The sequence below is a fragment of the Gracilinanus agilis genome, chromosome 3 (genome assembly GCF_016433145.1).
Source record: "Gracilinanus agilis isolate LMUSP501 chromosome 3, AgileGrace, whole genome shotgun sequence".
In the NCBI taxonomy this organism is placed as follows: domain Eukaryota; kingdom Metazoa; phylum Chordata; class Mammalia; order Didelphimorphia; family Didelphidae; genus Gracilinanus; species Gracilinanus agilis.
The window spans coordinates 131039331-131055648 of NC_058132.1; the positions used below are offsets into that span (position 1 = coordinate 131039331).

Sequence of the window (16318 nt, forward strand, 5' to 3'; positions counted from 1 at the left end):
AAATTATTTGATATGATAAGCAAAGAAGGAGTCCTACCAAATTCCTTTCATGACACAAATATGGTACTGATTCCAAAGCCAGGTAGACCAAAAACAGAGAAAGAAAACTATAGACCAATCTCCCTAATGAACATAGATGCAAAAATCTTAAATAGAATATTAGCAAAGAGACTCCAGCAAGTAATTAAGAAGGTCATCCACCATGATCAGGTGGGATTTATACCAGGAATGCAAGGATGGTTCAACATTAGGAAAACCATCCACATAATTGACCATATCAACAGTCTAACAAACAAAAATCACATGATTATCTCAATAGATGCTGAAAAAGCCTTTGACAAAATACAGCATCCATTCCTATTGAAAACACTGAAAAGTATAGGAATAGAAGGACCTTTCCTAAAAATAATAAACAGTATATACCTAAAACCATCAACAAACATCATATGCAATGGGGATAAATTAGAAGCCTTCCCAATAAGATCAGGAGTGAAACAAGGATGCCCATTATCACCTCTATTATTCAACATAGTACTAGAAACACTAGCAATAGCGATTAGAGAAGAAAAAGAAATTGAAGGTATCAAAATAGGCATAATTACATAAATCACTTTAATTGGGCCCTGATTCAAGGACTTGTTATAGGTTTATTTTTTCTTTACTTAGATTTTTTAAACACAAGGCTATGATATTTTATATTTCATTTACAAGTTATTTTTTCTTTTATTTGTTTTTTATGTTTTTTATTTCCTTTGCAAATTGTTTCATATATCTCATAACTCAGTCATGTATCCCTGAATGATCCCTGTGTTTGTCACCATCCTCCTCAGGGGGAATGTATTATTATTTATTTTGAATGTACACTCTTATGCCAAAGGGGACTGCCCCCCTAATTGGTTTTTGGACAAAATAGAAATCATTGGTTTTGTTCTCCTTCTCTTTCACCCCCAAATTATTGTAATTTCCCTTTAGAAACTGCAATATTGTGTATACCTTTCTTTCTTTTTTTCTTAAACCCTTAACTTCTGTGTACTGGCTCCTAGGTAGAAGAGTGGTAAGGGTGGGAAATGGGGGTCAAGTGACTTGCCCAGGATCACACAGCTGGGAAGTGGCTGAGGCCGGGTTTGAACCTAGGACCTCCTGTCTCTAGGCCTGACTCTCAATCTACTGAGCTACCCAGCTGCCCCTATACCTTTCATTAAAAATCTTCAGAGTTTTTCTTTCTTTTTTTTTTTTTAACCCTTGTACTTCGGTGTATTGTCTCATAGGTGGAAGATTGGTAAGGGTGGGCAATGGGGGTCAAGTGACTTGCCCAAGGTCACACAGCTGGAAAGTGGCTGAGGCCGGGTTTGAACCTAGGACCTCCTGTCTCTAGGCCTGACTCTCACTCCACTGAGCTACCCAGCTGCCCCCAATCTTCAGAGTTTTAAGTTGATTATGTTTCGATGATTCATTAGAGACTAGTCTTCCAAAGGATCACAGGGGGGAACGTATAAATAGAAATTTTGTGAATTGAACTACATTTCCCAGCATCCCTTTCCTCTTTCATCCCCACCCTGAATACTTACATTTTATAGATGAAGTTGAGTGTAACTCTGCCTGGCACTCTCTTTTCCCACGTGTGATGTTGGGAAAGCTGGTTTACTCAGGCTTTTACTTTTGTCTTCTATTCCTTTTACTTAAAGTTATTATTAATAAATCTTATTAAAAATAATACTTTGGGGTTATTGTTTATTAATTTTAGACTTAAAATTGGTAGTAATAATGTAAAAACAATACACTGTATTTGAACTTCTAGACCACTGCTTAAATACAGAGAATAGACTCCTGGACACTAGTGAAATACATTTAACAAATGGGTTAAGAACAAAGTAAGAATGGTAATAATATAATTGCCTGTAGTCTTCAAAAATCTAATGAAAATGCTATTACAATAAAGAAATTAAAACAGAATAGAGAAAACTATCTAAAACTGCCAAGCTAAACACCAGAAAGAATAATTGCAATGAAGGAAGGTTCAGATACTCAGAAATATATGAGAGAAAAACTTAAAAAGGAGGTAAGAATGAAACCCATAATCTCAGACATATATACACAGAATCTGAAGTTTAGGTAACAAGCAAGAGAACCTAAAAGTTTCAATACAAGGAAGTAGATATGATCTCATAATTATCAGTTACTTTTTCGTCCAAAAAGAACCCATAACTTCACTGATAGAAACGGTACAAATTTCAATCAGGTTGCATTTAATTTTCTCCAAAACACTGAAAAAAATTGCTCAATTCCATATTGCTACATCATTAATTCTATAATAGCATTTACAATATCATTACTGTTGTTTTTTAAAACTCAGACAGTCTTTACTCTGGTTACATTTGCCTGGAACTTGACCAATTCTATGTCCTTAACTTCCATGCTTGTTTCATCAACCTCTTCTCTTTGTTTTCTGTTTGCACAATTGGATTTTGCATATTTTCCTCTATATTGAAGATTGTTTTGCCATGAACTTTGATTTTTTTTTTCCACAGAAGCTAACTATGCCTGCTGACAGATGTCACAGGCTTCTCCAAAGACCATAGGTATTGGCTGGGCTTGATAACATCTGGCTTTGTGATGACAAAGAGGATATTGTGAGATTTCCAAATCACTTGTAAGTCCCAGTTTGGTCATCATCTTTTATGTACTCTTTTCACTTGACACTGTTTTGCTTTACAGACCAGTTCCTCATCTATCTCACTGGTTGCTCCCAGTTGGACCTGTTGTGTGGCTGCCTCTCGAGAATCATTTTCCTCAAACTGATTAATCACTGTTATATTCTATTCTCATCTCTGACTCAGTTTGGGGTTGTAGCAACTCTTGTTCTGTTATCATGATGGATTCTGTCGCTTCACTAGGCATTTTTTGAGTGGAATGTGGATTCAAGATAGCTACAGAGAGACAGATCTCATCACTGATATTTGTGATAAAAATCATGTCAATAATATGGATGATGTAACTTCATTCAAAAGAAACAGAACAGATAAAAAGAATATGTGGGAGAAAGAAATATTTTTTTAAGAAAATAAACTTGTATGAAAAAAATCTAAGAACTAAACAAAAGAAGCATGGCAGAGAATATTTAGGGTAAAGATCAATAAAAATAATGCAGTGTTTGCCATCAAAGTTTTACAGGTTACCTGGCAGAAAAAGGAAATAAATGAGGTCAGGAAACAGATTACAATCCTTCCACAGAGGCATAATATAATACAGATGAGACACTTCAATTATGTACACATTGCCATCTGTAGAGTATCTAATAACTTTTTTTAACTTCCTTTAATGATAATTTCATTCCTTAAAAAATGGAAGGACCAACAAAAGGGGATTATAAACTGTATCAGACTTCCAACAAACAGGGAAGAAATGGTTGCTGGAAAGGAAATGATAAAAATCTTACAACCATTCCCTCACAGAGTTTGTGACAGAGGAATAAAAAGCCAAAGCATGGTCTTGTATGCACTCAAGATTTCAGGAAGGTAGATTTCAAAAGGTTCAAAGAAAGATCCTCTGTCAAAAATTTTACTGTGGAAGTCAATCCACAAATTAAATTCTAAGGAAATGAAGGTAAATAAATAAGGAAAAAAATGATAGGGGTCTGAAGAAACCCATATAAGTACATAGAAACTCACCAACCAATTCAGCTTTTTTTAAAGATATGAAGAAAAGAACAATGTGAAGAAGTAATGAAAGAGAAATATGTGGAATGATTTTGTGAAAAAAAAAGAGAAAGGGAGAAGAATGTTAAATTTAAGAATTAATAATTCTTGGCAAGAGAAGAAAGCATCAACAAAGGGAGATTTTTCCCCCTTCTTTTTAAAAACTATATTAGGGGAAAGAGAAGAATGAAAAAAAAGGGGATATGACCACTATTTAAAGTGGATTATATGATTACAAGTGGCAACAGAAATAAAGTATAGTCATTTAATTATTCTACCTCATTTTTCTCTGGCAAGGATAATAATTGGAAACACCAGAACAAAAACAGATAATCGTAAGCTGATACCCAAGATGAAGAAGATAGTAATAGAGAACCTAGTTGTCCTTGATGAACTCCAGTCATTTGATCCAGATGAACTATCTCCTCAGAAACTAAAGAACTGGCAGATGTGACTGCTAAGTCACTCTCAGTTTTAAATGAAAGATCAAGAAAACAAGAGAGGTAGCAGTAAGTTGGAGGTGGGCAAATATATCTTTTTTTTAAAAGAAAGGCAAATGAGGAGGTTCTGAAAACTATAGGCCAGTTGAATTTGACTTCAATTCCTTAGAAAATTCTAGAATTTAATGGAATTTGTTAGTGATGGATGGAGGTGTTGATTACAAAGAGCCATCATAAATTCATCAAAAACAAGGCAGGCCAAATTAACCTTATTTCCTTTTCTGAAAGTTACTTGTTACCCTGGTACAACAGATATAATTTACCTATTAAAAATTTTTCAAAAGCATTACATAAAGCAGTGATGAGCAAACTATTCCCTGAAGACCAGATCCAGGCCATAGTTTACCCATTACTGCCTTAAGCAATTCCCTAATCACTATGCCCCCACATCCAGATGTAGTGATTAGAGAACTGCTTAAGGCAGTAATGGGCAAACTACAGCCTGGATCTGGCCCGAGGGGAATAGTTTGCCCATCACTGCTCTAGACAATCATATAATAAGATGGATTCAGAACTGGTTGAATAACACATTCAAAGAAAAATCCCCTAAGCCCAGAGGAATAAGCAAACAGGAACCTAGCACTAGGTTCTCTAACTTTTTTTGTCATTGGCTATTATGGCTGTCTGATGATACCTATAGATACCTACTCAGAATAATTTTTAAAAATACATAAAATAAAATATGTAGGATTTCAAATTGGAAACCAATTATTTTGAAATAAGACAAGGGGCAGCTAGGTGACACAATGAATTGAAAGTCAGGTCTAGAGATGGGAAGTTCTGGTTTCAAATCTTGATTCAGACACTTTCTAGTTGCGTGACCCTGGGCAAGTCACTTAATCCTAATTATCTAGCCCTTACCATGTTTCTGCCTTGGAAACAATATTTAGTATTGATTCCAAGATGGCAGATAGGGCTTTTAAAAAGACTCAAGAAGGAAATAAAGTGAAGAATGGTATGCTTTAATCTGCATTCAGATTCTATCAGTTCCTTCTGGTGGCAGACTTTTTCATCATGAGTCTCCTAAAGTTGTCTCTGGTCCTTGCATTGCTGATAATATTTAAGTCATTCAGAGTTGATCATCATACATTATTATTGTCACTGTGTACAACGTTCTCCCGGTTGTGCTCACTTTACTTTGCATCAGTTAATACAATAAGTCTTTATTAATAGTTAATATTGATATTAATAGTTAATACAATCAGTCTTTCCAGCTTTTTTTGGTGATAGTCCTGCTCATCATTTCTTATGGAACAATAGCATTCCATTACAATCATATACCATAAATTGTTCAGCCATTCCACAATTTATGAACATCTTCTCAATTTCCAATTCTTTGCTACCTCAAAAAGTGATGCTATAAATAGTTCTGTTCAGGTATAAGCATTCTAATTCATCTATTAACCTCTATTATGTCTAATGCTAGAAAAATTCCAATTAGCCGTTACTCTTCTGGCTAACAACAAATTACTCCCAATAATCACCTCCATAGGTTCTCTTAGTCCGATCTTCCTCAACGCTATCTTCAGTGTCAGTGTTGGGGGAGAAGTAAAGTGATAGCCCAAAGACACAACTAGTAAGCACCTGATTCAGAATTCAAATTCAGATCTTTGTAATACCAATACATTACTTTTCTCATTACATTACCTATATATCTCATATGCAAAAACTGCTTTCCTCACAAGGCCATAGAAACTTTGTTTATCTCCTTTTTCTTCCTCTCTACTTTGTACATATCCATTTCTTCTCTCATTTATTTTTCAAACTTTTGCAATCTGGTCTCCAACCTTGATAGCCATCTGTCACTCCAAGGTTAACAAAGTTTTCTTATTTGCCAAATCTAATAATCTTTCCCCATCCCCATAATTCTTGTTTTCTTTTCAGTATCTGACACTGTTAACTAACATGAATTAACTACAACACTCTGACCTGATTGTCTTACTTATTGATTCCTCATCTTTGCTAGCTCATCATCCATATCATGCCTAACTGGGTATGGGACAGCTAGTGGCAAAGTGGATGGAGCACCAGCCCTGAAGTCAGGAAGATCTGGGTTCAAATCTGCCTCAGATACTTACTTACTAGCTGTGTGACTCTGAGCAAGTCACTTAACCCTGTGTGCCTCAGTTCTTCATCTATAAAATGAGCTGGAGAAAAGAGTGGGTAAAACACATTAGTATCTTTGCCAAGTATAGCCCAAATGGAATAAAAAAAATCAGATACTACTGAAAAACAACCAAACAATAACAAAAAACTAAGTTTATGCCAAGGTTCTATCCTGGGCATTCTTCTCTTACTCTACTTGTTCATTTGGTGACCTCATCAGAACCCCTGGGTTTCATTATCTCTATATTATTTCAAAATACATATCCAGCCCTCAGTTTCAATCCCACATCCCCAACTACCTGTTCACATTTCAAACTGACTAACTTGTAGGCATTTCAAACTCAATTATGTCTAAAAAAGTACTCATCATTTTATAAGTCACATTGACATGTTGTTTGTAAATCCTAAAAGTGCCTAATTCAAGTATTAGGGAACCCAGAGAGACAAGAAGCAACAAGTACCAGGAAATTCAAACTACCACTACCACTGTGATCACTATCTCTATTCAGTTATGATGGATGGTCTCAGGCTCTGACCCCAAAAGACAAGGCTTCACAGCTACCACTGGGAAGAGAATTCACTGAGAAGAAGGGGATGGGTCCAACCTCCTGAAAACTACTACCAAGAACTGTATCTGTCACAGATTCAGGGCAGACAGAAGAAAGGACTTGCTCCTATAAGCAGTAATTCAAGGAGAATGGCAGTGGTAAGCCCTATCCTGTGCACCCAAATCAGGAATAAGTGCAGAAGCAAACAATAGTTGGGTGACTGTGATCAAAGGAGTGAAACAGGGTTTCATTCCCAGATTCTAGCCTAATCTGAAGTTTGAAGAGGAATAATCATGGCAAGAATCTTAATTCAAAGGAAAGTTTAAAGTCCTTTCACAAGCAAGCGTTTTTAGATAATTTGATAGTAGCTGAATCCAGACCCAAACCTACCTCAGAAACTTGCAGAGCTGAGACCACTGTGGAAGAAATCAGATTTTACTCAGGAATAGACCACAGGATAAACTGAAAACTTGCTAGTTTCCAGCCTGAGCTGCTTCTGAGGGCATGGAACAAAATAATACTCAAAAACCCAAGAAAGTAATAGCATGAACAGCTCAGATATTCCTTTTAAAAGTGTACTGAGGGGGCAGCTGGGTAGCTCAGTGGATTGAGAGCCAGGCCTAGAGACCAGAGGTCCTAGGTTCAAATCTGGCCTCAGACACTTCCCAGCTGTGTGACCCTGGGCAAGTCCCTTAACCCCCCATTGCCTACCCTTACCACTCTTCTGCCTTGGAGCCAATACACAGAAGTTAAGGGTTTAAAAAATGTAAAAAATAAAATAAAATAAAATAAAGTGTACTGAATCTGCTCTAACATAAAGTCCAAAGAGAGAAAGTAGACTAGAAAAATGAGCAAAGGAAAAAAGAACCCTTCGATAAGTTATTATTTTTACAAGAATGCTCAAGACAAGACAGATTCAAAACTATCTACTTAAAAGTAGCCTCAAATTAAAACACAGGTTGAACACAAATTCTATGTGAGAGAATTTAAAAATCATCTTATAAATGAAATGAAGAGCATTAGAGGAAAAAATGAGCTATGGAAGACATGGAGAGCGAATTAACAGATTCTGTTAGGAGAGCCCAAGGAACAGGAATGATCAAGTAACAAAATGAGTTTAAGATATGCTCAAGTAACAAACTCTCTGAAAATTAGAATAAACTAAATATAAGCCGATGACTGTAAGAAAATGAGAAATAGTAAAACAAAGCCAAAAGATTGAAAAGTAAATAGAAGGAAATGTTGAGAATCTCATGGAAGTAAAAATAGATCTGCCATAGATCGAGAACAAACTTAAGAATCGCTACATATAATTATTCAAATAAGATATGAGAGATGCAAGTCAATCAGAATTACAAATATGACAACATATCAATCTATCAAATCTCTATCTCTATCTCTCTCACACTACTGCTTTGTTTAGACATTTTTAATATGGTGAGAGTAATATTTACCTAAAGAAATTTTAAAAAATTTATTTAAATATAGGAAAGGTTCATCTAGAATTTTGATAGCCTCTCATTTTGTATCTAATCCAAGGTGGCAGAGATAGTCTTTTCCAAAAATTCCTATAAAATGAGACCTCAAATTCCTGCCCTCCTACACTCCCCAGCACTTTTATCTCTTCCACATCCAAGTTGCCTAGTGCTTCCAGCTCTATTCTATGGTTGTGTGGTAAGTGATAATTTCTACTTTTCTCTCTCTCTATTCTCTTCTCAGTACTGTCTGTCTTACTTCATGACTCAATCCTCAAGCTCCTATACCATTTGTCTCTGTACCTCTTTCAACACTTGTCTTTGTCTATATGAATTTTGTCCCCATACTCTCTGCAATTAAAGTGTGATTGTCATCCTGTTTCCTGCTGCCAACTGTAAGCTTTCCCTGCAAGTATCCAAAGAACCAGACATGTCTGCCCTCACTTCACAATTTCATAAATTAGTTATCATTTCACTTTTCGTGGAGAATATTACAAGAGCAAAACCCACGTTTTCTACTTTGTGATTCAATCTTGAGATTTGAATTAAATGTTAGCTAAACAGTTGAACTCTATCAGTCCTCTATTTTCACTTTTTAGTCAACTGGCTATTATTTGTTTGTTTGTTATATATTTTTAACATCAAGTAGGGAATACAATCACCTACTTTACAGGATTAAACAATAATATCTTTCGCAAAAACAATGGCTCTACTTAAACCAGGTGCTCTATTTTGTTTCATGTGTTATAAAATGTCAAGCACAGGTACTATAATTAATGTTTGTAAGAACTGTAAGATTTTATAACGAAATAAATTATCTTATTTTAAAAATAAATCATTAAAAAACTTACTGCAGCACTACAGCCAGGGAAATTGAAAAAAGTATCAGGCCCATGTCTCTGTGGCATCTGATTAAGGACTGACAATAATTTAACTGCGTGTCTTGGCTGAGGAAACAATAAAACAGAAGAACTGTCAGTGTACCCACACAGTAATAATATCTTACATGCCATGTTAGCCAAAAGACCATTTTCCAACTAAACAGTAAATTAATTGTAAATCAGTTGCTAAAATTTCTTTTAGAGAAACATTCAATTAACATTAAAAATTTAACTTTATAGCTCTCTAGAGACAATTTATTGAACCACAAGCACTAATGCACTGATACTTAAAACTTCTCTATCTCATTTCAGCTTACCCAGATTCCACTTTCTCCTCGAAGCATGCTGAACAAAAGCTTCAACTCCTTGACAGTGATACTGTAGCTTGCAAGAACCCCCAACATATCAACCAGGAGATCTTCAAAGGAAAATAAAATTATTCTGAACTTTAGTCGCAACCCAGAATCATCAGTCAAAGCATTATTTTTATAAAAGTGAAAATATGTTCATTTAAAAGTCTCATTAGCAAATCAGAACTTGAATACTTCTAAATATCCACTATAGTCATCTCTTGATTAACCACTATCAAATAGCAGCAAAAACACAGGCAATACAACCATCAAGTAACATCCTTTACAAAACTTAGATATCAATTTATTCATATTAACATTTTACTATACTTTATTTGCCCAGTAGCTTTCAAGAGCTATTGGTAATACTCAAACAGATTTAACAATAAATATTTTCAAAAAACTTTCCTAACAATTATATTTCTTCATATATAATTAAGGGAGCATTTTGATATTTTATTGTATATGTAGAACATGGATCAAGAATGGTTTCATATACAATCTATTTCATATTAACAAATAATTGATCTTTACATGAACACATGCAAAGAACATATTACTTGAGAACAGAAAATGAATAAGTTTTAATGATATAGTGAATAAATTTCTACAAGTCACAATCATTCAGTACAAGTGAAATAATGAGAATAAGCAGTTAAATGTTTGTCCTCTGAATCATTCAAGGTACACAATCTAAAGTCTTTTGTTGAAGTACCTTAAAGATCATGGCTATCATGAAGTATTACTAATCAATGTATCTGGAATAATGAGACCAGTTGGTTTCCTCTTCCTAAAGTTATACAATTTGACAAGGACTACAAAAATGTACCTTTAAAGGCTTTCAAATAAATAGTTGCTCAAAAAAATCTAATTTCATTTTAAATATTAATCCATTCATACAGAAATGGAGTTATCAGGAAGAAAAATTTTCCCTTAAATTCAGCCATCAATAAAAGAAACTGAACTTCTGGGATATAACACAACAACTGAGTTACTATTGTTATTACATCCATCACTTTAATCATATTCATTGATAATATATATATGTACATATTTTTTAAAAAGAACACTAAATGAAGTAGAGTAGTCAGAAGGTCTAGGTTTGAGTTTCAGATCTCAACATTTACTATCAGCTTGACCTTCGACAAATTTTTTAACCTCTCTGAGTCTCAACTTTGTTATACTACAAGGTGGTTGTGAGCAAAAAGCACTTAGTAAGTCAAAAATAATTATATAAATGCTAGTTACTATTTCCTTCCCATTTCAGAGTCTACAGTAAAGTTAACAATGTTTAATAGAATAAAAGAAGAAAAGGATTTTTTTTTTTTTGCAGGGAAAGGAATGAGGAAAGAAAACAAAATCAGCATGCTTTATAATAAAAGTGTCAAACCATATCAGAATACATACTTTTATAATGCTATTATTTTAACCTCAAAAAGAAAAAGTCTTTTAAATTTTAAACATCAGTGACCTAAGAAGCATACTCATTTAACTCCAATGGTCACTGTGTACTCTTTGAAGAAAGAGAAAAAATTTCAAAACTAAACTGTTTTCAAAGATCAAAGAGCATCAAGTAAAATCTGTAAAAACACCAGTTTACACACAGGAACCTCTCTTGTGATAACTGTAGAATTTCCCAAGGAAAACTACCATATCTTCCTTTCATCAGATAATTGTCATTATTGATAATTAACTGGTATCAGCAACCTGCAGCTCCTTTATCTTAATCAATGATATGTAATAAAAATTTTTGAATTATCCTAAATTCAAATATGCCCCCTTGAAAGAAACCAGAAATCATTTTACTATTATAAGAAAAAAATCTTTTAAAGTAAAATGAACTTTTTAATAAAAATAATTCAGTATCTTATTTTTCCTCTCAAGCATAATGTGTACAAATGTGTATGTCCTTATAAAATGGATTAAAATTACAAGGGAAAATGGAAATATATAGCCTACATCTCATATAAAAAAATATTATTTATACCCAGTTTCCAAAAAATATTTGAAGAGCTTTAAAAATCTAAAATATTATATAAAACAGAAGAATTTAAAAGAGCAAAATAAAAAAGAAATAGAATCTTTCATATTCTTTTGTTAGAATTTTCAAAATTAAAAAACAAATAAAAAAGTGTCAAAAAGATAAGCTTCAGGGGGCAGCTGGGTAGCTCAGTGGATTGAGAGTCAGGCCTAGAGACTGGAGGTCCTAGGTTCAAATCTGGCCTCAGACACTTCCCAGCTGTGTGACCCTGGGCAAGTCACTTGACCCCCATTGCCTACCCTTACCACTCTTCTGCCTTGGAGCCAATACACAGTAATGACTCCAAGACAGAAGGTAAGGGCTTAAAAAAAAAAAAAAAAAAGATAAGCATCAGATTCAGAAGGAAAAAAAGTAGGGAGTCAAAAATTACTTATTCCTTCCATAAGACATTTCTAGAAAATGAAAAAGAGATTACAAAATTCTTCTTTTTAATTATTCTCCTATGACAGAATTTCACTAGAATATCATGAAGAAAGGAAGTAGAAGAAAAATCCTGACCAATTACTAATAACTCTTTTAAGTTCCAGAGATAAGTAACAAAGCCTGAAATTGGTAACAAACATAGCTGTGTGTGAATGTTTTAATTTTTTTTTAACTTTAAAAAAGAGATATCAAAACTTTCTGGTACATTAAGTAAAATGGATACCTCGGAGATCCACACTTTTATTTTCAAGTTTGTGTGGCAGTTATTCAGTGTACTGAAGCAAAAAATATTTATTAAAAAATATTTAGGGGGCAGCTGGGTAGCTCAGTGGATTGAGAGTCAGGCCTAGAGACAGGAGGTCCTAGTTTCAAACCCGGCCTCAGACACTTCCCAGCTGTGTGACCCTGGGCAAGTCACTTAACCCCCTTACCACTCTTCCACCTAGGAGTCAATACACAGAAGTTAAGGTTTAAAAAATGTAAAAAAAAAAAAAAAAATTTACCTGACTGATCAGTTCTCAGTCTTCTTGGTTGTCTGTGTCCCACCCACCAATTGTGGTGGTTTAAATATCTATACACAGTTAACTTTCAGATCTATACAAAGCTTTAGTCTGTTTCAATTCCAGACCCACATTACCAACTGTCTACTAAATATATCCAGTAGATATCCTGTAGGTATTTCAAACTCAAACATGTTTAAAAGAATTGTCCTTCCTAAAAGACATTCCTCTTTGGAACTTCCCTAATTTCTGCTGAAGACACCATAATACTTCAAGTCTAAATTCTCAACTTCAGAGTCATCCTCAACTCCTTATATTACTTTATCAATTACTGTGAAATAAATTGTCAAGTCTTCTCAAATATTTCTCAACATTGTCCCTCTCCATTCACACAGCCATCATCACAGTTCTTCAGGTAAAAGTCTCATTCCAAGTATTACAAAAGTTTCTTAAGTGGTTCCCCTACTTCAATTATCTCTCTCAATCTCTGCAATTTGTCCTCCACACAACCAACAAAGTATTATTTATAAAGCTAGCTCTTATTCTATCACTCCCTTAGTCAAACTAGGGAGGCTCTCTATTACATTAAGATTATTAAGTCTCTTTTTGGAATTCAAAAAACTTTGAAAATGTTTCCAATCTCTCTTTCAAGGCTTCTTAAAGACTCTATGCTCCAACTCCACAGTCTGTGCCCATTGCACAGGCTGCCCCCAAAGCTTGCAATAAACTCATTCCTTACCTCTCATTCTTAGAGTCTTTCCAGTTTCCTTCAAAACAGATCAAATAATAACAAAAGAGAAGTTTCATGAGAGTAGGAACTATTTCATTTTTGTCTTTCTATTCCTAGTTTTTAGCAGAATGCCTGGTTCACAGAAAATACCTAATAAATGACTAGTGATTGCTTTTACTGAAGAAATAAAACAGTGATATGTAAAAGGGTTCAACTAATATTTTTAAATGCCAGAGTTATTCTCAGAATTTTCTAGAAGTTTGATAAATAGTCTTTGTTATAAAACAATTGTATGTTATAAGATTCAATTTTATTGTAAGCTCACTAAAATGGTAAGTTTGTTGTAGATTGGTTTTTTTTGGGGGGGGGAGTTGACCTATCATAACAAAAATATGTAACATTGATATAGCATCTTAAGGTTTACCAATTATTTCAATTTTTCATTTTCTCATTTGATAGTCATAACAACACTGTGAAATATATACATGCCCATATATTATTATTATTATTATCATAATTTCCTTTAAATAGATGAGAAAGTAAAGTCAGAAAGGTTATATGACTTGCACATGATCACACGGCTAGTCAATAAAGAGGAAGGATTTAAAGCCAGGTTTCTCCTAACTCCAAGTCCAACACTCTTTCCACTGCACTATCTTGCCTCTTGATTTTATTCTGGATATTGAGAGGCAGGGTGATGGACTGAAAGATTACAATAATGAGACTAAATAAAACAAAAATAACAAAATATCATATGCATTCATAATTAAGCAGCATCAACAATTCACTTATCTTCCCCAAATTATTCAAAGACTAACAAAGAGAATGCTTTTCACTTTATAATTTCCTTTTAAAAATAAAATGTAAAAATCATTCCATTTATTTTAGATGAATCTATATAATTTCAAGTAGGAATGTGTTTGAATTTTTATTAACATTAAAATTATACACTTCTTATATAACTCATACCTGCAATCATGTCATCTACAGTACTCATTTTCAGCAATACTTGCTCAATTAAGCCAACTTCTGTACTGGTCTGCAAATTACGGACACTTTTTCGTAGAATGGCAGTAAACATGCTCCAAATTTCTGCTTGACATGTTACATCACAATGTTCCAAAAGCTCTGACATGCATGTTATACTCTCAGCATCCTGGATTATAAAATTCATCTCCAAATCGAATTCCCCACCAACAAGCTGAAAAGGAAAATAAAAATGATTACTCAGGATAAACAAAAGCTTATATATCTTCCAAAAATATCATAAGACATAGAAACAGATTGAAAAGCTGGAAGGAACCTCAGAGTCATGTAGTATGAACTACTCATTTTACATATATAAGTGGCAGGACCATTTTTCAAATCCTGGACTCCTTCTATTATATCCACAATGTAACATATTATTACAAGAAACTATTAAAATTGTAGTTGGTTCATTAGTTCACATATTCAACAAATAACAAATGCCTATCATGTCTGTTGAAGGTGATATGAACTTTAAATACAGTTCCCTTACCTAAGGAAAATGACATGTTTTAGTCTGATATATGTATGTAAGCATAGAACTTATTACACATATCAAGACTGAATGACTTTCTTGTATCCCCAAAAAAGTTAGATTTTTAAAAGTTTCTGCATGTCTTATAATTTTAGAAAGATTCAGTTTAACATCACGATCACCATAAAACGGGTAAAATTTAACAAAAAATAAATTACAGAAACCGTTGCTGTAAAATGCAATTATTATAGGAAAAATGACTTCTGTAGTTCCTGCCTTCAATTTTTTTCTATTGCAGTAAAATCAAACAAATTGGTTATGAATTCATAACCAAAATGAATTGAAACTGAAAAAGATATAAGAATTTATAAAAATATAGCATTCTTTCAATATATTCAAGTCTACATCAGAAAAAAATTAAAAACCTATTATTTATCATAATGGTGTCACATTTAATTTCTTTATCTAGTCCAATAAGTTCATAAAATAACATGCCAGTAAAAACTAGGTTGGTTTTGCTCAAACTGCAATTGCCTGTGAGCAGTTCTTCTTTAATACTTTTTAATGAGAATGCAATATTTGATACAACTTTAACAACCAAATCAATCTTTCTCTCTGTTTCTCTCCCCTTTTTTCTCCATTTCCTTCCCTCTACTTTCCATCTTAGTATCAATTCTAAGACAAGAGAGGCCACGAATAGGCACCTGGGATTTAGTAACTTGCTCACAGCCACAAAGTTAGAAAGAATCTAAAGTTAAATATGAACCCAGATCCTCCTGACTCCAAGCCTGGCACTCTAACCACTGTGCTATCTAACTGCACCACCCCCCCTCAACTGTCTAGTTTTATAGTTTCAAAAAGTCTATTTAAAAGCATTCCAAAGTTTTATAAATATCATTTCAAGGCTTTTAAAACTAATTTAGTGTTTGCTGTCTTAATCATTTTTTAAAAACTGGTCCTCTTTGCCTAAATCTTCCTAGTTAAATGATTCCTTTCTATAAATTCCCATTTGCCAAATTCTTCTATTTCCTTTTATTCTCTCTACCTTATCTCCTCTGCCAGCTTCTGCTATAGATTTTATCTCTTCCTCATTTTGTTTGTTTTAAATGATAGTCTTAACTACCAAATTTGAAAGTGAATCAACTCTTTGTGCATCAATTTTCTCTCATTAAAAATTTAATTCAATACAATTATATTTTAATTGAGAAGATATAATAATAAACATTAATGGAGATTAAGTATTTTGAGTGGATTAACATAACTTAAATGATAAAGATCAAGGCTAAAGGACAGCACATCATTGTTTTTTTTTTATTATTGTTGTTCAGTTGTGTCCCTTTCTGGAGTAACATGCCATTTCTTTCTCCAGATCATTTTATAGGTGAGGAAACTGAGGGAAACAGGCTTAAGTGGTTTACCCAGGGCTATACCTCCAGAATCTGAGGTTGCCCAGTTCTAAAACTCCTCATACATATATGAGGAGTTATATATATATATATATATATATATATATATATATATATATATATATATATATATATATATACACACACACACACATATATATA

At 33.5% G+C, this 16318-nt stretch overlaps 1 protein-coding gene across 1 annotated transcript in view; it reads right to left on the reverse strand.

Annotated features, from left to right (window-relative positions):
• NBEA (neurobeachin) overlaps positions 1–16318 on the reverse strand; it is an 800789-nt gene that overhangs the window by 679850 nt on the left and 104621 nt on the right. Inside the window, exons 2-4 of the mRNA XM_044668958.1 lie at positions 14219–14450; positions 9523–9623; positions 9176–9271 (exon numbers count right to left, since the gene is read on the reverse strand). Of these exons, the coding sequence (XP_044524893.1) occupies positions 9176–9271; positions 9523–9623; positions 14219–14450 (429 nt within the window). The remainder of the gene's footprint in view (positions 1–9175; positions 9272–9522; positions 9624–14218; positions 14451–16318) is intronic.